The sequence below is a fragment of the Carlito syrichta genome, unplaced genomic scaffold, assembly GCF_000164805.1.
Source record: "Carlito syrichta isolate Samal-C Ts95f unplaced genomic scaffold, Tarsius_syrichta-2.0.1 Scaffold288613, whole genome shotgun sequence".
NCBI lineage: Eukaryota > Metazoa > Chordata > Mammalia > Primates > Tarsiidae > Carlito > Carlito syrichta.
The window spans coordinates 99,530-124,899 of NW_007232709.1; the positions used below are offsets into that span (position 1 = coordinate 99,530).

At 37.9% G+C, this 25,370-nt stretch overlaps 1 protein-coding gene across 1 annotated transcript in view; it reads right to left on the reverse strand.

Annotated features, from left to right (window-relative positions):
* The window catches only part of LOC103255884 (dynein heavy chain 8, axonemal-like), a gene marked incomplete at its 5' end in the record, with an annotated part of 122,961 nt that overhangs the window by 57,992 nt on the left and 39,599 nt on the right, over window positions 1–25,370 (reverse strand). Inside the window, 3 exons of the mRNA XM_008053806.2 lie at window positions 3,627–3,782; window positions 4,378–4,530; window positions 6,896–6,969. Coding sequence (XP_008051997.1) covers window positions 3,627–3,782; window positions 4,378–4,530; window positions 6,896–6,969 — 383 coding nt within the window. The remainder of the gene's footprint in view (window positions 1–3,626; window positions 3,783–4,377; window positions 4,531–6,895; window positions 6,970–25,370) is intronic.

Here is a 25,370-nt window from a genome sequence, read left to right on the forward strand (position 1 = left end):
CAAAAAAAAAAAAAAAAAAAAAAGAATTCCCTAATCCCTGTTGATATGGCCATTTTTATTGAATAGTTAAATTATGATAAAATTTCCAAGTTTGCAATGGACATTGCAGACCCTGAGAGATGCTAATCAACATCTTTGATGGGGGAAAAACACCCCACAGAGTTGTGTATAACCTGTTAGAAAAATCAGGAATGTAAGGCTCAATGTGAGCCAACTAAGGTGATGGAAAGAAAGATTCCAAGCCATGGATATAAAATAGCTAAAGACTCTTCCCTTAAGAGATGTAGGGTTTGATCATCATTCTCAATACTTGTTGCATATTAGAATCACTTAGAAGATTTTAAAAGACTGAATTTCTCTCTCCCCTCTTCTCAGGGATTCTGACTTCAGTGGTCTGGTCTGAAGCCCAGGCACTGACTGAGAACCTGTACATCCCCCAAAGAGCAGTATACCTTAACCATCAATAGGAAAAAAAAAAACCTCAAAACCAGAGGATGTTATTTTGACCTTCTGTAAGAGGTGTTGAGAGATAATTAAAAAGATAATGACTAAGTTTCAAAAGACCAAGTCTTTGGAGGAAAATGTGCTTAAAATTAAAATGCCAAAGGGTGAATGTGGGCTTGCTCTAAAACCCAGAATGCTGCTGCAATGGCATTCCCTGGAAACCATGGAGAGAGACTATTGAGGTCAGAGAGAAGCTTCCCTTGTAGGTCATCTTTAAGAGGATGGTGGCATATTCTTGAAGTGGCAGCCAAACTGAGCTCAGACATATACTAGGGTCCCAGGAACAAGAGGTCTCCATGAAGGAAAGAAGGGTCACTTGAGACATCCTTGAACTGCAGTAAGAGTGGCTGCTTCTGCAGGAACATCTCCTCTCATGGTGGCTGTTTTTGCTCTATGCAGATGATAAGTTCCTGGAGAAGAGGGGGAGTGTAGAGCAAGCAGAGCTTAGTGCAAAGTTGCCTTGTATGTCTGTGCAAGTTCTCCAGGCAGCACCCAGGGCACTCTCCTTCTACCCAAGAAGGTTGTCCTTGACTAGCCGAATCAACCTCCCCTTCTTCTAGGAAAGGAGGGATACTCACTTTGTCCCCTGCAACAGAAGTAGAATCCACACGGCACATCATACCCTTGAGCAGGGGTGAGCTGATGGCATAATGCCAAATCAGGATTCAGGGAGAGAAGTTACTCTTTTTTTTAGTGGGGAGCAGGCTGGATGTTGGCTGTTTACAGGCCACTGGGTTCTGCATTCTAAGGTGGGGTGGACTAGCATGAACCTAGATCCCCAGTTCTGGAGCTTTAGATTATGTGACTAATTCTTTCTTCAGTCTCTGCAAGGACAAAAGTATATATACTACATTTGTATAAAGCAAGGGATACCCGTGTTAATTTGGAACACTCAATTGATCAATGAATAAACTGGGATGTTGGCTCATGTTCAACACTAGAGAAGTAAAAAAAAAATATGTCACAATCTATCTGGTCCACAATATTCCTTCCTATAGCAGTTGTGTCTCAAACTTTCGTGTGCAAACAAATCATGTGGGCATCTTAGGACAATGCAGATTCTGATTCAGCAGGTAAGGAGTGGAACCTGAGATTCACCTCTGAGTTTCCAAGTGATGTTGATGCTGCTGGCCCTGGATAACAAGTCCTAAAGAATGCTGGATTTTTCTACTGAGCTGGCTCTATCTTAACCAAGTGAAAAAAAAATTATATATATATAGGCACTATCATAGAAAGCATTTCTGTGATAGTTCTAAAACATATTGCTGAAATTTCTATAATACTTTTGAAATATCAGAGTAAACATTTCTGAAATTGACGAAAAAAGAACAGGGGACAATATACTTGAATTACTTGCTCTCACTGTATTGTCATAGAACCAGATGACAGAATCTTAGAAATGGGAAAATCTTGAAAGATTACCTACTTCTGTCTCTAACTGCACAGACGGGGAAACAGAGGCCCTGAGAGGGATATAACTTAATCAGCCTTGCCCGGCTCACTGATTTCACAGCAATTACTAAAGTCCAGGCCTCCTGACTCTCAGTAAAGTGCTATTTCTAGAACACTACTATTTGATTTTAAGAGATATTCAACCTTTTTTTTTTCATGGACACTCCATTTTTTTCTTCATTTTAACCTAAACACTCGTAGTGCTAAGAGTAAGCACACTTTAGGTCTGTGGCTGGACCAGGGTCCTGTTGGTCTCCTTTTCTTCAGCATTTGGATTGGATAATGGCCATTAAAAACATAGGTCACTGCATTAACCATACGGAAAATATTCCCAATTACCTCTCCATGATAAGCCCAGTGGAAGGGCTGAATCATCACTACTGGAAACAAAATCATAAAATATATTATTTGTGAATTGGGAATGAAATAACAGAGTTAAAGCAATATTTGCATTAGAGTGTGATAAGGTCTAGAAAAGCGAACAATTCCCAGATAAGAATGTATGAAATAGGCTTCAGTGACTTGAAAACTGTAATTAACGATCCAAAGGCCACAATGGAACTTAGTAAAAATAACCACCAACAAAGTATGTAATCCGATTCTAACTCTCTCAGTGTCAGGATACAAACATCACAGCCCTCTCTGTTGGGCAGGGAGGACTCTGAGAAAGTGGTAAGGGGTAATGAGGCGGGGATGAATTCACCCAGTGTCTTCTGGGGCAAGCATTAAACTCACCTTCCCTGCCATCCTTAGGCAAGGGCAGGAAGAACAGAGGTGAAATTCTGCATCCCACTGGGCACAGCTGAAAGCATGACATCTGGGACATGCCAACTGACTCATTTTGTCCTTCACCCCAGGCTTGGGGGAAGGAAGAAATGGAGGAAGGGATTAAATGAGGCCCTTCGATTCTCCGTGAAATCAGTGAGTGAACTAAGTGCACTGAAATTATACAGCTTTCAAATACAGAGCAAAATATAAAATTCAAAGGCAGAACGAAACAGTAACAATAATTTTAAAAATCCTACAGACAAGTTGCTTAGTAATCATAAAAATATTAAATTGCGACAAGTATGTGAGTCCTTAGACTGTGAAGGTAAACAGCAAACAACCTGAGGAAGACAGGTTGCTTCTGTTACCCCGCCTCTTCCAACATCACCACTTTTACTACTGGATAGTAAATAAAGCCAAAGCATACATAAATCGGAGCTAGGGAGTCCCAGACCCACTATACACGAAGTGTACTTAACCTCTCTGCATCTCAATTTCCGCATCTCTGAGATGGCGCTAATCCTACCTTGAAATGTGGATGTTAGTATTACGTGAGATGGTGCACATAAAATTCTTGGCCATCATAGGCACTTTCAAAACCAAGCTCCTATTTTAACAATCCATTAGCTTATCCTACAAACATTTATTGAGCCCTGGACACTGTTATGACAGTGGGAGAGTCTGCCGTTACAAAAAGACAGTCTTTATCCTGAAGAATTCATGCCAATGGCCGAGGTGGGGAGCGGAGACCAGAGGCACACTGAGTTACGTAAACAAATATATGTCATCCCTGATGGGGAAAGCGCTATGCTGGAAGTTAGAGTAAGGAGACAGAGTGGCCCGGAAAGTCACACCACATCATCAGCCATCCCCTAGATGTGACTACTACTTTCTGAAGTTACCTGCACAGTGGAGTGTAAAAAAGCTACTGTGTAAAGCATTGGCTTCCACATGGGTAAATTGCTGATGTCCAGAAGGTCTTGATTAATTCCGGCAAATGTTCTTTTCAAACCTGCGCGTACGCCTTGGGGAGGCTCATTAGTGAATTTGAGAGAAGTCTGTCATAAAAAGAAAACAGTCATTTTGTTTCTGAAAAGAATAAAATAGAAACTATGATGCAGGTTGAGTATTTCTTATCCAAAATGTTTGGGGCCAGAAGTGGTTTAGATTTTGAAATTTTCAGATTTTGAAATATTTCATTGTATGCACCAGCTGACACCCCTAATCTGAAAACCCAAACTCTGAAATACTCTGATGAACATTTCCTTTGAGCATCACGTTGGTGCTGAAACTGTTTCGGATTTGAGAGCATTTCAGATTTCGATTTCTGGATTTGGAGTGCTCAGCCTGTACATCAGATGACAATATGCTTATGGTACATAAAATGTGGGCTAACATTCAGCACCGTGTAAACCAATTACCTCAATCAGACCCAATAAATTAGTACCGAGTCTTAGCACTCTTCTGTGGAAATACTTATTATAGTCTAACCTTGATGTTTATAGCTAAGATTTTCATGATTATAGTATAAGAATTTGTAGTGCAGACTCTACTGGACCAAACAGCCCTGTTGTGTTTCCATCTTTCAATAATGTTAATTATGCCATCTCTATTCAAATAACTCTCAATGAAACGACACATATAGTAACAAACCTGAAGCAGTGTAATTGGAAATCGATCGTGGGGCTCGGTAGTTATCCACACTCTGAAAGAATCAGCATTGGCTTCAGTGGTAATCAGCATCTCTAGTAATTCTTCCATGAACTCCAGGCCAAGGTGACAATTTTGCAGTAATACCCAACCACCCTGTATCCAAAAATGAGTTAATATTTATTTCTTGTAACTTTTTTGCTAGTTTAATAAAATAAAATGCACAAGTTAAAAAAAAAAAGCCTTTGCTTAGACCATGTGAATACTGTTTTGAGTATTTTTTTTTTTGAGTTGGAGTCTCATTCTGTCATTAAGTTTGGAGTGTCATGGCACGCTCACAGCCACCGCAACCTCGACCTGCTGGGCTCAGGCAATCCTTCCGCCTCTGCCTTCCAAATAGCTGGAACCATGCCCAGCTAATTATTTTGATTTATTGTAGAGACAAGATCTCACCAAGTTGCCCAGGCTGGCCACAAAACCCTGAACTCAAGCAATCCTCTCGCCTCGGCCTCCCAAAGTCCTGGGACTACAGGCCTGAGCCACCACACCTGGCCTTGAGTATATTTTTAAAAAATTATGTGTTGGACAACCCCTTTGAGTCCCCTCCCACTGTGGGAGCTTTTCTGTCCTCTCAATAAAACTTGCTTTCAAAAAAAAATTATGCATCAATACAATCATTTCTTCTGCAGTGCAAGCTGCTTACTTAGAATCAGTTGGGTTCAAAATGATTGTATTCTGCCACCTCTGGCTCAGAAAGGAACCAATTTAAAACCTGAGAACAGATTGTGTAAATACAGTGTGTGCACCATCTAATGGTGGGAATGGGTATATTTTGGAATTTGTAACTTAAGTCCTCTTACCTAAGGTAAATCAGAACTGACTCACCCTAAAACCAAGAAGACTGGTTCATGGTCATGTATAGTTATAAAGAAAGATGCACACTATCTCACAAAAGCTGGAGACAATCATTTGGTGACATTTTGCTGCCATAATAATAAACCTTATCCTTTATCATCACTCTTCCCACACATTCCTGAAACTCCACAACTTATTAGGCACTGTCTCAATACATACTCGATAAAACTACCTTTAGCAATGTAAGTCACAAAACTATCACTTCCCTGTGAGAACACAGTTCTTAACCAGACATTTTGACACCCTTACATAGGAATCAGCTATACTGAGCTAAATAAAGCTACAGAACGTTGAGTACAATAAATACATGAGAAGGCTTATTTATCATGTCTTAATTGTAAGAGAAAATACAACTCAGATTGACTTCACTTGCAAAGGAGACATGTCGTCTATACAGCTGGGGTGTTCAGGACAAGATAGAATTCAGGATTTGTTTGTGTCATCATGAACCCAGTTACTTTCTGGTTTCCCACTTTTCTGCATTCCACAATGTCAGCTTCATCCGACACCTGGTGTCCCCCAAGGGGGCAATGTGACTGCATGTGTTCATTTTTTCTCCCTGGATTATGCCATTATTATCAAAACTAACCCCACCTTGAGAAACAGAGCATTGAAAGTATAAAAACTAATATTCCAGAGAAGGTTAATGTGAATGCAGTATTTAAATTGAAAGGTTTCCCATTCATTGAAACTAAAGAAATTCTTTAAGGCCCAGAGTTAAACTGTCAAATCACTCAACAGAGTGAAACATTTGATTCAAGTAAAAAAATTCTATATAATTACTTTGATATATATATAAATTATATATATTATTGAATTTAATTAAGTGATAAAGATTAAGACTTCAGGCACTTGAGAATTAATGACTAGTTTGAAAATTTGATGACCCAAGCAGTTTTAGTCCATTAACCCTCTCTAGTCATTAATTCCGAGGGAAAAGCTGCACTCAAGTTTATACAGGCATTATGAGATCAAAAGCTTAAAAATAAACCAAGATCTTATTTTATTTTAATAAATGGTACAATTTCTTATTATAGCTGTCTATCTACAGAGCATTTCTAGAAAATTAATGTCCTGTGTATTTATTAGCTCTGATGGGAAATATTTTTTCACCATTTTATTCAGCTTGCAATTTTCAGTAACAACCGTTATCAATTTTTAAACACAATATCCTCAGCTACTCCTTATTTGCATGAAACTATCCATTAATGAAAAATGAAAGCCTGCCTTTAACTGAAAATTGAAATTTAACTGTCCCAATCTGTCACTTCTTAACTACCATCTATTAATATTGATCATGAAATTCCAAGACTGCCAGAGCTGCATTCTTAGGAACCAGAGGGCTTCTTCCAAATTGTAAAACAAACAAACAAAAATTAGTGAAAATAAAATGAGCACACATCATGGAAAATGGAATATGCTTTTCATGGGAATGTCAGGAAGAAACTAGATTGAGGTTTAAAATTCACAGGGAATCCAGGTTGACTATAGATACATAAACAGAAATGAAAACTAAGGATTTAGCATCACGGGAAGAAAGTGTCACCCATCACAGCGGTGTTCCCAGCAACAACGCTGCAGCAGGAATAGTTGTCTTGCCACGTACCTGCTGCATGGACATGTGAATCAGCTTTCGGGCATGTACTTCCTGTCCCTGCCCCATTGAGATAGTTCTACATTCTGTAACACAGGAGACGGTTCACAATGATGAAACATACATTTTATAGCAGGATTAGGATAAAAACAAAATTTCTGAATGGTTACAACCTTCCTCCCTTCCTCTATCATCCCTAAGAAGGATGCTGTTCAAACAGACCTGGCCTTTGGTTGTGCGGATCAGAGAAATACATGGAACAGAGACCTGGTGACGCCACCTGGGAAGGTAGGGCAGGGAGAGAGCATACAACAGACCCCAGCGTGGGCTTTTAGGGAGTTTGGGGATCTTTGGAGATAATAAGGAACAAAACTGATGGTGGGAGAGGCGGCTACAAGGCTATCATAGGTATTTAGAGGGAAAGAGGAGTTTTGAGTTTTACTCTATGTCTTAGTGACCCTCCTTTGGTGTTTTAGCATATGCTTCAATAAAGATTTAATTTTCTATTTATTTCTTTTAGATATCAGGCTTACAGTGTTTTCTGTCTGCTTGTTTTGGCTTTCTTTGTAGGTTCGATCCTTTCTCTGAGATGGAACCCGAGGCTGTTCAGCCCTATGAGAGAAACACTCAGGGACAGCAGTCCAAGACCCAGCTTTCAGCTGCTCCTCAGATTAAATCACTGCCTTGGAACTAAATGTGGAGACCACTCCAGGATGAGAAGTGTCACAGTTCTAGGGAGAATACACCATTTAGAACCAACTGTTCACTTGTGCCCTGTCATATGAATTCACTAAATTGAAGAAGTCTGAGACTGTTTATGAAACTCCCATTGGAAATTAACTTTTAAGCCAGACTTTGCAGCCCCAGATTTTATTGAGTTTTAAAGGCCTGATCTCTCCATAGGGAGAGGAAGTCAGTGAAGACATTGTGAACCAGTGTATGTTTTTAGAAACTGCTGGAAGAGGACTTCATGGGGGTAGGAAGGAAAATATGTCAGGAACCAGAGAAGTTGTTACCAGACACCATAAATGGCAGGGATTGTTCATGGCCTCAGAGTCACAAGGAGAAACTTCACAACAGGTGCCTGGCGGAAGAGCACTGCTTGGAGAAACAGGAATTGCAATAGGCAAAGGCTTACTAAGGAAAGTTAGATTTTCCCACCAACACCCTGTGAATCTCTCCAGCTCTTAAGGGGAACAAGGCACCTGAGAAGAATTCCACCTGACTTATACAACGAGAAGAAAGGGGAGGTGGGACTTTAAAGGGAGGAGTCTCCAGTACAAAGAGATACTGAGACCCTCTTATTTTGGAAAAGAACATAAATGTTCAATAGGTCAGCGGGGGAGGGCATGATAGACTCAGAAAGTATTAACACACGAGTGTGAGTCACAGCTTGTCTCCATTCTCCTTTCATATCTTCTGAAACACACCTTCTAAAAGGAAGGACTGGTTTTTGTTCAGCTATCACACAGTTCTGTTACTTGATCCAGGGACTCCTTTTTTTTTTTTTGAGTTGGAGTCTCACTCTGTTGCCCAGACTGGAGTGCAGTGGCCGCTCCCAGGCACGGGATTACAGGCTGAGCCACTGAGCCCGGCTGAGCCACGAGCTGGCTAATCCACCAAGCCCAGCTGATCCTCTTGATCAAGAGGAGATTTAGAGGCATCCCCTCAAAACATATCCAGAAACTGACCACTTCTTGAAATCTCCACTTTATTCCCATGGTCTAAGTGACCCCCACCTCTTCTGTCTCCTAACTGGTGACAATCCCACTCCTACTTTTGTCCTTTACCACCTGCTCTTCCTACAGCAGCTAGAGGGATTTCACCAAGCACTAAATCAGATTACGCCCATCCTCTGCTCAGAGCCATCCAATGACTTCCCATTTCATTCAAGGCAAAATCCAAAATCGAACCCAAAGTTCTTATCATCAGCCTATAATGCCCTACATAATCATCCCCACTATTGCCGGCCCACTACACACATGCACGCATGTGCACACACATACACATACACCCACACACACAAACACACACACACCCCTTTTCTTATCTTACCCCTTTTCTTCACTCACCATACATGATACATTCATTTTTCTGCAGTCACACTGGCCTCCTCCCCAGAAATACTCCAGCCTCACTGCTGTTCCCTCGCCTGAAATGCATTTTCTTCAGAGCTCCACTGACTCACTCCCTTCGCATCTCAGGTCTTTCTTACCTGAGCAAGGCTTTCCTGACCATCTTATCTAAAACAGCACACACACCTACTACTCTGCCCTTTACCCTGCTTCTTCTCAGCATATTCTACACTTTTCTTCTTAGCATATTCTATATCTCTTGTTTAACCATTATTGTCTGTTTTATCCTCAGACTAGAAGGTCATCTCCACAAGAGAAGGGACTTAGAACATGGTAGCCAACTCAGCACCTTACTAGTGCATGGCGCTCAGTAGATGCTCAATAAATATTTTCTTAAATCCTTTTAATTGAGATATAATTCACATACCATGAAATTTATCCTTTTAAATTATCTAATGTTTAGATACTACATAGACAGAAAGATAGATAATAGATAGAACTGTGTAACCACCACTACTATCCAATTGCCGAACATTTTCATCACCCCCCCAAAACCCTATATCCATTAGTCATTTCTCTCCCCCTCACCCTAGCAACTACCAATCTATTTTGTGTGCATCTCCCTCCTGGACATTTTATATAAATGCAGTCACACGATATGTGGTCTTTTGTGTCTGTTTTCTTTTAGTTAGCACGATTTTTATTTTATTTTATTTTATTTTTTTTAGTTAGAGTCTTACTCTGCCGTCCAGGCTGGAGGGTAGTAGCACACTCACAGCCACCGCAGCTTCGGCCTACTGGGCTCAGGCGATCCACCTTAGCCTTCCAAGTAACTGGAACTACAGGCACGCGCCCACCATGCCCAGCTAATTTTATAATTTATTATAGAGGCAAGGTCTCACCATGTTGTTCAGGCTGGTCTCAAACCCCTGAGCTCAGGCAATCCTTTCGCCTCCACCTCCCAAAGTGCTGGGAGTACAGGTGTGAGCCACTGTACTCCATATTGTGGCACGTCTCACTCTCTTACTTTTTATGATGAAGTAATCATTCATTGTATGCATGTACCACCTTGCTTATCCATTCATCAGTCTAGGACATTTGGGTTGTTTCCACCTTTGGCTAATGCTGCTATGAGCATTCATGTACAAGCTTCTGGTGGACATATATTTTCGATTTTCTTAGGTATACACCTAGAAAGGGGTTTGCTGGGTCATGTGGTAACCCTGTCTTCAAGTTTTTGAGAAGCTGTCAGATTGTTTTGCAAAGAAGCTACATTTTACATTCCCACCAGCAATGTATGCATGTTCTAATTTTTTTCATATCCTTACCAACACTTGCTATCATCCCTCTTTTTGATTACAGCTTCCTTAGTGAGAGTGAAACAGTACCTCACTGTGGTTTTGAGCTGTATTTCCCTAATAACTAATGATGTCTATTCATGTGCTTATTGGCCATTTGCACATGTTCTTTAGAAAAATGTCTATTCAAATTCTTTGCTTATTTTAAATCGGCTATTGCTGCATTATAAGATTTCTTAATATATTCTGGGCAATAGGCCCTTAATAGATGTGTGATTTGCAGATATTTTCTCCCATTTTATAGATCATCACTTGATGGTGCCCTTCGAAGCACAAAGATTTTAATTTTGATGAAGTTCAATTTACTAACTTTTCTTTTGTTTTTGATGTTGTATCTAGAAAACCACTGCCTAATACAAGGTCACAAAGTATACTCCTGTGTTTTTTTTTTTATCTAAGTATATTATGGTTTCAGTGTTTACATTTATGTCTCTGGCTCATTTTCAGTTAATTTTTGTATATGATATGATATAAAAACCAAATTTCATTCTTTTGCAAATGAATATCAGTTTTTTCAGCACCATTTGTTGAAAGGACTAGACTGTGTTTTTCCACATTGAATGGTCTTGGAACCCTTATTGAAAGCCAACTGACCATACATGCAAGGGTTGAGTTTCTTTTTGAACTCTCAATTCTATTGCATTAAGATATATGTTCTTTGTATTGATATATATCTTTATGTCTGTACCATATTGTCTTGATTACTTTAGTTTTGTAGTAAGTTTTGAGCCAACCGTGCTGCCCATCAAAACTGGACTGGATAAAAAAAATGTGGTACATATACTTGGAATATTATGCAGCCATAAAGAAGAACAAAATTATGAACTTTGCAGCAACTCGGATAGATTTAGAGTCTATCATACTCAATAATCTATCATAGAAACAAAGACCTGAGTACCACATGTTCTTACTCATAAGTGGACCCTGAACATTTACCATAATACAATAAGAAAGGGATTGACAGCAGCGAGACCTGTATGATGATCACTTGTATACCTAATCCTGAATGGTACCCTACATCTTTAAAATTAAAAAATTAAAAAATTTAAAAAAAAGAAATTGAGGAACATGAGACCTACAGCTTTGCTCTTCAAGATTGTTTTAGTTAGTTATCTGAGTCCCATGCATTTCCATACAAATTTTAGGATCTGCCGTTGAATTCCACAAGAAAAGGTTGCTGGGATTTTTACAGAATTGGGTTAAGTCTGTTGATCAATTAGAGGAGTATTGCTATCTTATCAAAGTCTTCTGATCCATGAACATGAGGTGTCTTTTCATTTATTTAGGTGTTTACCTAAATATAACTATATATTTAGTTTTGTAACTATAGTTTTTAGTATTCAATGTACAAATTTTGCACTTTTAAAATTCTTAAGTATTTTATTTTTTGATGATGTGAATGAATTGCAATTGTGTTTATAATTTCATTTTTAAATTGTTCTTGCTAGTGTATAGAAATATAACAGGTATTAAAATATTGATCTTGTATCCTGCAATCTTCTAAACTCATCTATTCGTGCTAATTGTTTTTTGGTAGACTTCTTAGAATTTTCCATATACAAAAATCATATCATTTGGAAATAGAGGTAGTTTTAGTTGTTTCTTCCCAATGTAGATGCCTTTTATTTCTTTGGTCTGACTACCTTGTCTAGAACCTCCAATACAATGCTGAATAAAATGGTAAAAGTAGATATCCTTGCCTTACTCCTGAATCTTTAGGGAAAAACATTCAATCTTTTACCATTAAATGATATTTACTGTGAGCTTTTTTGTTGGTGCTCTTTATCGGGTTGAGGAAATTTCCTTTTATTCCTAGTTTACCAAGCATATTTATCATGAAAAGATGTTGGATTTTTTTCAATGCATTTTTTTGCATTTGCAATAGACTAGAAGCTTATGTTCTTCTAAAATTTATATGTTGAAAGCCAATCCCCAAACTGATGATATTAGGAGGTGATTTGATCATGAGGGTGGAGCCTTCATGAATGGGATAAGTGCCTTTATAAAAGATGCCCAAGAGAGCTCTCTTGTTCCTTCTACAGTGAGAGGGCATGTTTATGAATTGGGAAACAAGCTCTCATCAGAAACCAAATATGTTGGTGCCTTGATCTTGGACTTCCCAGTCTCCAGAACTATGAGAAATAAATTTCTGTTGTCTTAGCTCTAACAAACTAAGGCAGCATCTATTGAGATGCTCATATGGTTTTTGTTCTTTATTCTATTAATATGGTATATACTACCTGATTTTCATATGTTTTAATCAAACTTGCATTCCTGGGCTTAATCCACTAGGTCACAGAGTATAATCCTTTTTATATGGTGCTGTATCTGGTTTAATAATATTTTGTTGAGGATTCTTGCTTCTATGTTCATAAGGGATAATGATCTAAAATTCTTTGTGATGTTTTTCTCAGCATTTGGTATCAGGGTAATGACAGTCTCATAGAGTGAGTTGAAAATTGCTTCTTATTCTTTTTTTTGTTGTTAGAAATTTTGTAAAAAATTGGTGCTACTCTTTAAATATTTGCTAGAATCCACCAATGAGGCCATCTGGGCCTGAGATTTATTTTGTGAAAAAATTTCTATTAAAACAATAAATTGATTTGCTTCTTAAAGACATAGTCAGATTTTCTATTCTTCTTGAGTCAGTTTCAATAGTAATCACTTTCTTACAATTTGTCCATTAAATCCATGCTATCTAATTCATTGGCATAATTGTTCATAGTATTTCCTTATGGTTTTTAAGACTTTTTTCAGGCCAATAGTGATGTCCCTCTTTTTTTTTTTGAGTTAAAGTCTCACTCTGTTGGCCAGGCTGGAGTGCAGTAGCACACTCACAGCTACCGCAGCCTCGACCTTCTGGGCTCAGGCAATCCTTCCCGCTTAATCTTCCAAGTTGCTGGAACCACAGGCTCATGCTACCACACCCGGCTAATTTTAAAATTTATTGTAGAGATGAGGTCTCACCAAGTTGCCCAGACTGGTTTTGAACTCAGGTAATCCTCTCACCCCTGCCTCTCAAAGTGCTGGTATTACAGGCATGAGTCACTGCACCCAGCAATTTTAGTAATCTTAGTCTTCTCTCCTTTATTTTTGGTTAGTTTAGTGAAATTTGTTGATCTTTTTTAAAAATACTTTTAGTTTCTTGATTTTTTGTTGTTTTTCTATTCTTTTTTTCACTCAAATATGTATTATTTGCTTTCATTTGGTTGCTTTGGATTCAGCTTGCTTTTCTTTTCCAAATGTCTTAAGGTAGAAGCTTGTTAATAATTTATAATTTTTCTTCATTTATTATAAGGTCATAAATATTTGATAAATTTTCTGAATGGTCTGTAAAAACAGATTGATTGACATTGGAAAAGTGAGGAAGCTTGTTGCTCAAGGAGGGAAAGGGTCCCAAAGACAGGGGCCAGTGAGACAAGAGGCAGTATAGGCTGAATTTTTAGCAGGGGGAAGAGAACCACCAGGACATCAGGAGGGGCTCTCAAGAGAAACACGGATGCAGGGACACTGTAGGAAGCGCTGCTGCAGATAATGCAGTGCAATTACTCTGGTGGTTTGGGCTTTGGTTCAGTTGTTTGTATTTGAAAGACTTTAGTAAGATTTTGGCTGCCTTTTTATTCCATTCCAAAATTAGGCTTGTGTCTCTTTAACATTTCTTCTTTTTTGACTTTTTATTTCTAATTAACTACTATATATTCACACCAAAAGGTTTGGAAAATACAGGAGCAGAAAAAGAAGGATATTAAAATCACCAATATTCCTCCCTAGAGATCTTTGTTCTAATCCTTTTAATATGCATAATCCATAATCTCTTACCCTCATTTCGAAATTCAAAAAGCTCCAAAAATGTAGTTTCAAATCATTTTGGTGACAAAAGCTGACCTGAATAGATGTGAGGCTATTTATGGTCTTTATTCCTATCTTTCTGAATATTTATACTCTTGTCTGCAGTGTATTACATAATATATGGAATATTCCTTTACTGAAAACTGGAAAATTCTGATTTCTGAAGCATATTTGGCCCCAAGAGTTTTAAATAAGGTGTTGTAGACCCATTTATATTAAAATTTAGATGCGTATATTATTACATATTTTTTTATAGCTCTACTTTTTAACAGTAAGTTATGAATATTTCATTGTTACTAAATATTATTGCAAAACAGTTTTTATTGGCAGGACAGTGTTCCATCATGTTGATGCATCCTTGTTCATTCAACCACTATCCTTTCATATATTTAAGATTTTTTGATTTTTCAATGTTATAAAAAAGCACTAGACATCCTTGCATAAATCTTGATGTATGTTCTTAGGAGGAATTCATACACAGAGAACAGCTTGAACAAAGTAGCCAAACATTTTAAAGATTCATGACATAAAAATGGACTGCAGGTCAGGCGCGGTGGCTCAAGCCTGTAATCCCAGTGCTTTGGGAGGCTGAGGTGAGGGGATTGCCTGAGCCCATGGGTTTGAGAACAGCCTGGGCAATGTGGTGAGACAATAAATCAAAAAATTAGCTGGGGCGTGGTAGCACGCACCTGTAGTTCCTGCTACTTGGAAGGCTGAGGCGGAAGGATCTCCTGGGCCCAGCAGGTTGACACTGGGGTGGCCGTGAGTGTGCCACTGCACTCCAGCCTGGGTAGCAGAGGGAGACTCCAACTCAAAAAAAAAGTAAAAAAAGAAAAGAAAAAGAAAGAAAGAAAAGGACTGCAGCGTCTCCCACAGATTCCCAGGCCACACTCTAATCCTCATTTGTGTTTTTATTTTATTTACAGTGCTAATTCAATATATGATATTTCTTCTTTTACAGATTCATTTAAAGCACTTATTACTTTACTCAACCTAGAATTTACTTCAGAGTTTAATGTGAGGTAAAGCTCTTATTTTTTTCTTAAAGTTAACCTGCTATCTCAACACTGTTTATTGACTCACCCATTTTTCCTTCACTGATTTGAAATGTGAATCTTATCATATACTAAGCTATTATATATACTGGAGTCTAATTTTGGGCCTTTCATTTTGTTCTGTTGATTTGTTTATCTAGTCTAAACCAGATACACACCTGATTACATTACTGTCATTTGATGACGTTTTAAAATCTAGTGGTGCTGGTTCCTGTTATTCTTTTATCTTTTCAAGATTCCTTGGCTATTCTTGTCCATGTATGGTTCTAAATAATCTAATATCCCTCTGCTGTCCAATTAGAAAAAAAAATGCTACTTGAGTTACAATTAGACTTGGATTTAATTTATAGATTAATTTAGAGAATATTGACATCTTTATAATATTGAATCTGTTTACTGGGAATGTGGTTTAACTCTCCATTAAAAAAAAATTTTTTTTTTAGTTGGAGTCTCACTCAGTCACCCAGACTGGAGTGCAGTGGCCGCTCCTGGCCACCGCAGCCTCGACCTGCAGGCTCCAGCGATCCTTCCGCCTCAGCCTTCCAAGTAGCTGGAACTACAGGTGCGCGCTACCATGACTGGCTAATTTTTTGAATTATTATAGAGATGAGGTCTTGCCAAGTTGCCCAGGTGGGTCTTGAACCCATGGGCTCAGGCAATCCACTCACCTCAACCTCCCAAAGCGCGGGATTACAGGCTGAGCCACTGAGCCCAGCTAACTCTCCATTTATTCTAACACACTTTTATCTCTCAAAGAAAGTTTTATAATTTTCTTCAAATAGGTATATTAAAAACTATTTATCAGTTTTATTTTTATATGGGATTTTTACATTTTATTTTACAAGGACAAGCCATTGATTTTTTAAAGATATTTTATGAACAGTCACCATACTGAACTATCCTGTTAAGTCTAATAGTTTTTCAGTTGATTCATTTGTGCTTTTTTTGTTAGACAATTACATGGTCTGAAAGTAATACTGATTTTGTCCCTCCTTTCCAGTAGTTGTATCTTTTATTTATGATTTTTACAATACATTAGCTGTTTCTTCTACAGCAATGCTAAATAATAGTGGCAATAGCAGACATCTTTATCTTATTCTTGATTTTAATGGGTATGTCTCTAGTTGTTCACCAATAAGTAAAATGTTGATGTTTGAGGTTCACATTTATTACCATATAAATAAAATATTCTTCTGTTTCTACTTTTTAGAAGTCAAATAAAATGTTGAATTTGTATAACATGCTTTTTAGCATCTATCAGGATAATAATATCTAGCCTAAGGAAAAATCTTTTACTTGTTGTTGTAATTAGATTTCTTTCTTTCATTTTTTGAGTTGGAGTCTCACTCTGTCACCCAGACTGGAGTGCAGTGATACACTCAAGGCCACCGCAGCCATGAGCTATTGGGTTTAGGCGATCCTTCTGCCTCGGCCTTCTAAGTAGCTGGAACCACAGGTTCATACCACCACGCCCGGCTAAGTTTTTGACTTATTGTAGAGACAAGGTCTCGCCAAGTTGCCCAGGCTGTTCTCTACCCCTGGGTTCAGGCAATCCTCTCACCTTACACTTCCCAAAGTGCTAGGATTACAAGTATGAGCCATTGCACTCGGTAAGATTTCTTAAGACCACATCTTTCTATATTTGCCCATGCATTCCTACTTGGTGAAGTCACCTTATTACTTGCAAGTTATTTCTGATGTTCTACTGGATTCTTCTTTAAGTTTTATTCTGTTTTTAATTGACACATAATTAGTATATATTTATGGGGTACAGGCTGATGTTTCAATACGTGTATACATTACGTAATGATGAAATCAGGGTAATTAGCATGTCCACACAACAAACATTTGTCATCTCTTTATGATAGTAGCATTTAATATCCTCTCTTCTGGCTATCTTGAAATATACATTTTTACAACAAATTATTAACTATAGTCACCCTACCGTGCAATAGAGCACCAGAAAATTATTCCCCTATCTAAGTATAACTTTGTATCCACTGACCAATATTTTCTCAGAACCCCCTTTCCCTCTACCCTTCCCATCCTTTAGTAACTATTATTTTACTCTACTTCTATGAGATCAACTTTTTAAGATTCTACATGAGTGAGATTATGCAGTATTTGTCCTGTTCTTGGCTTATTTAACTTAACATAATGTCATCTAGGTTCATCCATGTTGTCACAAATGACAGGATGACATTCTTTTTTAAGGTTGTATATATACCACATCTTTTTTTTAATTGAAGTCTCACTCTGCTACCTGGGCTGGAGTGCAGTGTCATGCTCACAGTCACCACCCCGATCGGCTGGGCTCAGGCAATCCTTCTGCCTCAGCCTTCCAAGTAGCTGGAACTATAGGCGCTTGCCACCAGACCCAACTAATTTCTGGATTTATTATAGAGACGAGGTCTCGCCAAGTTGCCCAGGCTGATCTCGAACCCTTGGACTCATGCAATGCTCTCACCTCAGCCTCCTAAAGTGTTGGGATTACAGGTTGAGCCACTTTGCCTAGCTGTATACCACGTTTGAAATCCCTTCATCCACTAATGTATACTTAGGTTAATTCAATATTTTGGCCATAGTGAATAGTGCTGCAATGAACATGGGAGTGCAGACATCTGTTCGTCATACTAATTTAATTTCCTATGGCAATATACTCGGTAGTGGGATTATTGGATCATAAGATAGTTCCAGTTTTAATTTTTTGAGGAATTGCCATACTGTTGTCCATAATGGCTGTACTAATTTACATTCCCACCAACAGTGTATAAGAGTGCCCCTTTCTCCACATCTTCACCAGCATTTGTTGTTTTTTTGTCTTTTTTAATAATAACCACTCTAACTAAAATGAGGTGGTATCTCATTGTGGTTTTGATTTGCATTTCCCTGATGATTAGTGATGTTGAGAATTTTTCCATATACCAGTTGACCATTTGTGTGTCTTGAGAAATGCTTATTCAGATCTTTTGTCCATTTTTGAATCAGATTTTTTTTTTTTTGGCTACTGAGTTGAATTTCCTATGTATCTTCTCCGATACATATTTTGGAAATATTTTCTCCCATTCTGTAGGTTGCCTCTTCACTCTGTTGTTTCCTTTGTTGTGGAGAAGACTTTTAGTTTTATATAATATCATTTGTCTATTTTTGCTTTTGTTGACTGTGGTTTTGAGGTCTTACCCCCCAAAATCCTTGTCCAGACCATGACGTGCTGCTCTTATGTTTTCTTTTAGTAGTTTCATAGTTTTAGTTCTTACACTTATTTCTTCAATCCATTTTGAGTTGATTTTTGTAATTGGTGAGAAATAGGGTCCTCTTTTCTTTCTTTTCCATCTGGACACCCAGTTTTTCCAACATTTATCAAAGAAAGTGTTTTTCCCCAATAGGTATTCTTGGCTTCCTTGACTATAAGTGCATGAATTTATTTCTGGGTTCTCCATTCTTTTCGACCGGCCTATGTTTTTATGCCAGTACCATGTTGTTTTGTTTACTATTGTTTTGTAGAATATTTTGAAGTTATGTGATGCCTCTAGCTTTGTTTTTTTGTTTTTGCTCAAGACTGCCTTTGCTATTTAGGGTTCCATATGCATTTTAGGATTGTTTCTTCTATGTCTGTGAAAAATGACATTGATTCACTGACATTGCAGTGAATCTGTAAATGCTTTGAGTAGTATGGATATTTTAACAATATTAATTTCTCCCTCATGAACATGAAGTATCTTTCCACTTATTTATGTCCTCTCCAATTTATTTTATCAATGTTTTATGGTTTAGGGTTCTTTTTAAATAGCTGTTGTAAATGAGATTGCTTTTTTAATTTCTTTTTTTAGACATTTTATTATTGGCATATAGAAACTCTACTAACTTTTGAATGTTGATTTTGCATTCTGCAACCTTACTGAATTGTTTTATTAGTCCTTAAACTCTTCTGTTAGAGTCTGCAAGGTTTTCTATACATACGATCATATCATCTGCAAATAGAGACTATTTGACTTCCCTCTTTCCAATTCTGATACCCTTTCTTTCTTTCTTTTTCCTCACTGCTTTGGCTAGGACTTCTAATAGTATGTTGAACAAAAGTGGTAAAAGTGGGAAGACGTGTCTTGTTCCAGATTTTAGAAGAAAAGTTGTGAGTTTGTCATATATGACCTTCTATACCTAATTTGTTGGGACCTTTTATTATGAAGCGATGCTGAATTTTATCAAAAGTTTTTTTGTGTGTTTGTTATGATGGTCATATGGTTTTTGTCCTTCATTTGGTTTCTGTGATGTATATCACATTCTTTGATTTGCAAATGTAGAAACAGTCATGCATCTCATTTTATCATGTTGAATGATCTTTTTGATGTGCTGTTGGATAAGGTTTGCTAGTATTTTTTTGAGGATTTCATATGTATTAATCAGGAATATTGACCTGTAGTTTTCTTTATGTGTGTGTCCTGTCTGGTTTTGAAATCAGGGTAATTCTGGCCATCTAGGATGAGTTTTTTTCTTATTTTTTTTTTATTATAAAGATGTGGGGTACGATTCACATCTTTATAATAAAAGGCATACAAACATTGATTATGGGTTAGGTATACAAACACTGATTATGCAGGTACCCTTGTTGATGAGGTATGCTCCTCCCTCCCCTAGCAGTTTCCCTCAACTGCCAATCCCACCCCCCTCCCCTGACAGTTTCCCATTACTGCTGATTGCTTTCTTATAGTATTATAATTGTTCAAGGTCTGCTTATGAATGAGAACATAGGGTACTCTGTTCTTTGTTTCTGTGATAGATCACTGAGTATGAGTGACTCCAAATCCACAGGATGAGTTTTTAAAAACTCCCAGCTGGCCGGGCTTGGTGGCTCAGCCTGTAATTCTAGCACTTTGGGAGGCAGAGGCAAATGAATTGCCTGAGCCTGTGGATTCGAGACCAGGCTGGGAAACTTGGCGAGACCTCATCTCTACAATAAATAAATAATAATTTAAAAAGTAGCCAGGTGTGGTAGCATGCACCTGTAGTTCTGGCTACTTGGAAGGCTGAAATAGAAGGATCGCCAGAGCCCAGCAGGTTGACGCCGGGGTGGCTGTGAGTGTGCCACTGCACTCCAGCCTGCACAACAAAGTAAGATGAAAACTCAAAAAAACAAAACAAAAAACTCCCAGCCACTTCAATTTTTTGGAGTAATTTGTGAAGAATTATATTTTTAATTTTTAATTTAAATATTAGGTAGACTTCAGCAAGTAAGCCATTAGGTCTTAAGCTTTTCTTTGATGGAAGACTTTTATTATTGATTCAATCTTGTTTTTCATTATTGGTCTGTTAAGGTTTTTTATTTCTTCATGATTAAATCTTGGTAAGTTGTATGTGTCTGTGGATTTATCCATTTCTTTTAAGTTTTTCAATTTGTTAGCATACAGGTTTTCATAACAGTCTTTAATGGGCTGGGCACTGTGACTCACACGTGTAATCCCAGCACTTTGGGAGGCTGAGGCAGGAGGGTGGCTTGAGACCGGGGAGTTCGAGACCAGTATGGGCAACATAGCAAGACCAAGTCTCTACAAAAAAATTTAAAAATTAGCTGGATGTGGTGGCACATGCCTGAAGTCCCAACAACATGGGAGGCTAAAACAGGAGGATCACCTGAGCCCAGGAGTTTAAGGCTGCAGTGAGATAGGATCGCACCACTGCATTCCAACAGAGCAAGATCCTGTCTTATTAATTGTTTGTATTTTTCAGGTATCAGTTACGATGTCTTCTTTTTCAACTCTGATTTTATTTATTTGCGTCATCTTTTTTCTTACTTTAGTCAAAGGTTTATCAATTTTATCTTTTAAAAAAACCAACTTGTCATTTTATTGATTCTTTGTACTGTTTAAAGTTTCTATCTCATTTATTTCTGCTCTGATCTTTTTGTTGTTGTTGTTCTTTCCTTCTACTAGTTTTGGGTTTGATTTGTTCTTATCTTTCTGGTCCCTTGAGCTGCAATGTTAGATTGTTTATTTGAGTTCTTTCTACTTCTTTGATGTAGGTATTTATTGCTACAAACTTCTCTATTATAACTGATTTTATTATATCTCAGATTTTGGTACGTCATATTTCCATTTGTGTCAGGAATTTTTTAATTGTCTTTAATTTTTTATTGATCCATTTGTTAGTCAGGACCACGATGTTTAATTTGTATTTGTACAGTTTCCAAAGTTCTTCCTATTATTGATTTCTAGTTGTATTCCATCGTGATCAGAAAAGATACTTGTATGATTTTAATTTTTAAAAATATGTTAAGACTTATTTTATGGTCTAACATATAATCTATCCTAGAGAATGTTCCATGCACTGTTGAGAAGAGTATGTGTTCTGCAGCTCTTGAATGAAATGTTCTGTAAATGTCTGTTAGGTCCATTTGATCTTGAGTATAATTTAACCTTCATGTTTCTTTGTTGATTTTCTTTTCTTTTTTTCTTTGAGTCAGACTCACTCTTGTCACCCAGGCTGGAGTGCAGTGGCATGCTCACAGTCACCACAGCCTCAACCTGCTGGGTTTAGGCGATCCTTCCGCCTCAGCCTTCCAAGTAGCTGGAACTACAAACACATGCCACTGCGCCCAGCTAGGTTTTTTTTTTTTTTTTTTGTGACGCAATCTCAAACCCCTGGGCTCAGGCAAGCCTCTCGCCTCGGCCTCCCAAAGTGCTGGGATTATAGGCTGAGCCACCACACCCAGCCTTCTTTGTTGATTTTCTTTTTTTTTGAGTTGGAGTCTCACTCTGTCACCCGACTGGAGTGCAGTGGTCGCTCCTGGCCACCGCAGCCTCGACCCGCTGGGCTCCGGCGATCCTTCCGCCTCAGCCTTCCAAGTAGCTGGAACTACAGGCGCGCGCTACCACAACCGGCTAATTTTTTTTTTTTTTAATTGTAGAGATGAGGTCTCGCCAATTTGCCCAAGTGGGTCTCGAGCCCACGGGCTCATGCAATTCACTCACCTCAGCCTCCCAAAGCACGGGATTACAGGCTGAGCCACTGAGTCCGGCTCTTTGTTGATTTTCTATCTGAAAGACCTATCCATTGCTGAAAGTATGGTGCTAAAGTCCTCTACTGTTATTGTATTGCAATCTAACTTTCTCATTAGGGCTATTAATATTTGCTTTAGCCAGGCACAATGGTTCATGTCTGTAATCCCAGCACTTTGGGAGGCAGAGGTGGGAGGATTGCTTCAACCCAGGAGTTCAAGACCAGCTTGGATAACATAGTGAGACCTTGATTACAATAACAAGTTTTTTTAAATTAGCCACTTGTAGTGGTGTGCACCTGTAGTTCCAGCTGCTCGGGAGGCTGACACAGGAGGATCACTTGAGTCCAGGAGTTGAAGGATGCAGTGAGCCATGATCATGCCACTACACTCCAGTCTGGGTAACAGGTAACTAATAGTTATTTATTCATTAAAAGTAGTGAGAAGTAATGAAAAATAAAGACCTTTGAGATCACTGAAGTGGTGTTCCTAAAATGAATCCTGAATCAGATCTGTCACTGACTAGATCTGGGGCCTTCTCCCCAGACTATAGTTTCCCTAGCTGCAAAATAAGTTAGTTGGATTTCACATTTTCCAGAATTGTATTCATTTTAAGCATTCTATGATTATCTATTATCTAGTTTTCCAAATTAGATATTGATATTTGGAAGTAGAGTAGTATGTAATTATTTCTACATCTAGTTTCATTTTAATAGCTGTCTTTGGGACTTTTAGTCCACAGCAGCAAGCAGCATGAAACTTCCTAACATTGCTAAAACTGATTTGGCAACAAAATTCATTTGGTCCTTCAGTGTCCAAATCAAATCAACTTTGTTTTAGTATGCTAAAATCAACAGAAGCTTGGACTATTGTTGGAAAAAACACAATAGAAGCAAGAAATGGAAATCACTGAACTGCAGAGCAAACCAGTATGATAACATTAAAGATGATAGCATATATCTGACCTTCTGTATTTATATAATGTCACCATTATAATTTCTCACAAAAAGGAGACCTCGAGTTTCTTCATTCTATTCTTAAATAGTAGCATTATTTTTGAGACAATATTTAAAGTGATAAATCTAGTAGAGCACCCCTTCTTCTAGAAACTGCATCCTCTTCTAAATAAATGCCTCCCATCCCAGCTCCATATTTAAGCTTCCTCCTGTGAACCTATCACCACAGCAACAGTTCATTGATTGGCCCAGACAGGAGCATATGACCAAAGCTAATCCCAATTTGAACTTCAGGTCAACAGAGTAAGGGGAGTTACCCTGAGAATGCTGAACATGCTGAGCAAGTAGGTAGTGAAGCCCAGAAGCCATCATGTAGAGAAGAATGGCTCATAGCAAGAGAGATGAAGAAACCTATGTGCACAGAAACGTGAGGCACAGAGATAGCTGGGTAAAGACTCAAAGCAATAAATCTGAGAGAGCTTGGCAAACTATAAGGCTCGTAAAGAGGCACCACTCTTAGGTCAACTCAGATGGCTGGTGTGCTGCAAAACAGCCTGCTTTACAGATGGCTAATGAGACTTAACCACGAGCAATTGTTAACAGAACCTGGAGGTTCTTTGCAATGGGTATTTTTGCTCAAATAGGAGAAAGTGACCATTTGAACATGGATCCATGGCGAACACTGGTGACAATGAACAGAGCAAAGTCAAGATGAAAAAAGAGGAAGTGAGCATAGCTCATACTACCATAAGCTTATGGTTTTGTACAGAAGGAAATGTAGCTAGTAGGTGGACATGACTGAACTGATTTTACGTCATGTTTATATTAAGCATACAATAAATTCTGTGTAATTTTATTTCACAGAATAAGTTTCATGATTCATATTCAATCACTTTTATAATCTTTATAAAGACCTGAATGAATTAGTCATTCAAGGTATAGTTATAAAGATCTGAATCTGGAAGACATCAAAGAGAAATGCCAACAACATTCAGAAATTCAGAGTATGAAGGGGGGAGATAAACAGTCCTCCTTATAGGATGGCTAAACTTTATCAAGATGCGCTCTGCATCCCTGAACTTTTGTTCACCAACTCAGTCACTGCTGCACATTTATGTGTTTATAAATTTTTTCTGCCTCCTCTCCCTGGAATAACTTTCCTTCTATCTGATAAATTTTATCTATTTAAGTTCCTGATCAAAATATCATCAAGGTGATGCTTTCTCCAATACCCCAGGAAGTCTGAGTAGCTCTGAATCCTGTGATGAGCCACTTCTATGAAATACTGTTAATGCAGTTGTCATATTGTCTTCAATTACACGTTTATATGTCTGTCTTACCCAGCTGGGTTGTATTCATCTCTGTACTCCTCAAGTTTACCGCACTGTCTGTACTGAATGGTTATTGAATGAAAGCATGAATGAATGAGTCTCTACTTATGCATTACAATAATGGTTATAGTTTTTCAATTTGTGACAAAATAAATGGCATTACTTTTAGAGACACACGGCAATTTGTGAAATACAGCCATATGCTTAAACTTAAAAAAACAACTTATCTTTGACAAAGTCGACAAAAATAAACAATGAACAAAGGGCACCCTAGTGAATACATGGTGCTGGGAAAATTGGTTGGCCATATGCAGAAGAATAAAACCGGACCCCATCTTTCACTATATACAAAGGTTAACAGAAGATAGATTAGAGACTTAAATATAAGACCCAAAACTATAAAATCCTTGAAGAAAACCTAACAAAAAACTATTCTGGACACAGCCGTAGGCAAAGAATTTATGACAAAGACCCCCAAAAGCAAAAAGCAGCAAAAACAAGAATAGACAAATGAGACTTAATTAAACTAAAAAGCTTCTGCACAGCAAAAGAAATAATCAACAGAGTAAACAGAAAATGTACGAGAGAAAATATGTGCAAATTATGCCTCCAAAAAAGGATTAATATCCAGAATCTACAACTTAACAAGAAAAAAAAACAACCCCTTTAAAAAACTAGGCAAAGGACATGAACAGACATTTCTCAAACAAAAAAGAAAGAAAGAAATATAAGCAGCCAACAAACACATGAAAAAAAAAATCTCAACATCACTACTCATCAGAGAAATACAAATTAAAATCACAATAAGGTATCATTTCACACCAGTCAGAATGGCTGTTATTACAAAGTAAAAAACAACAGATGCTGGTGTG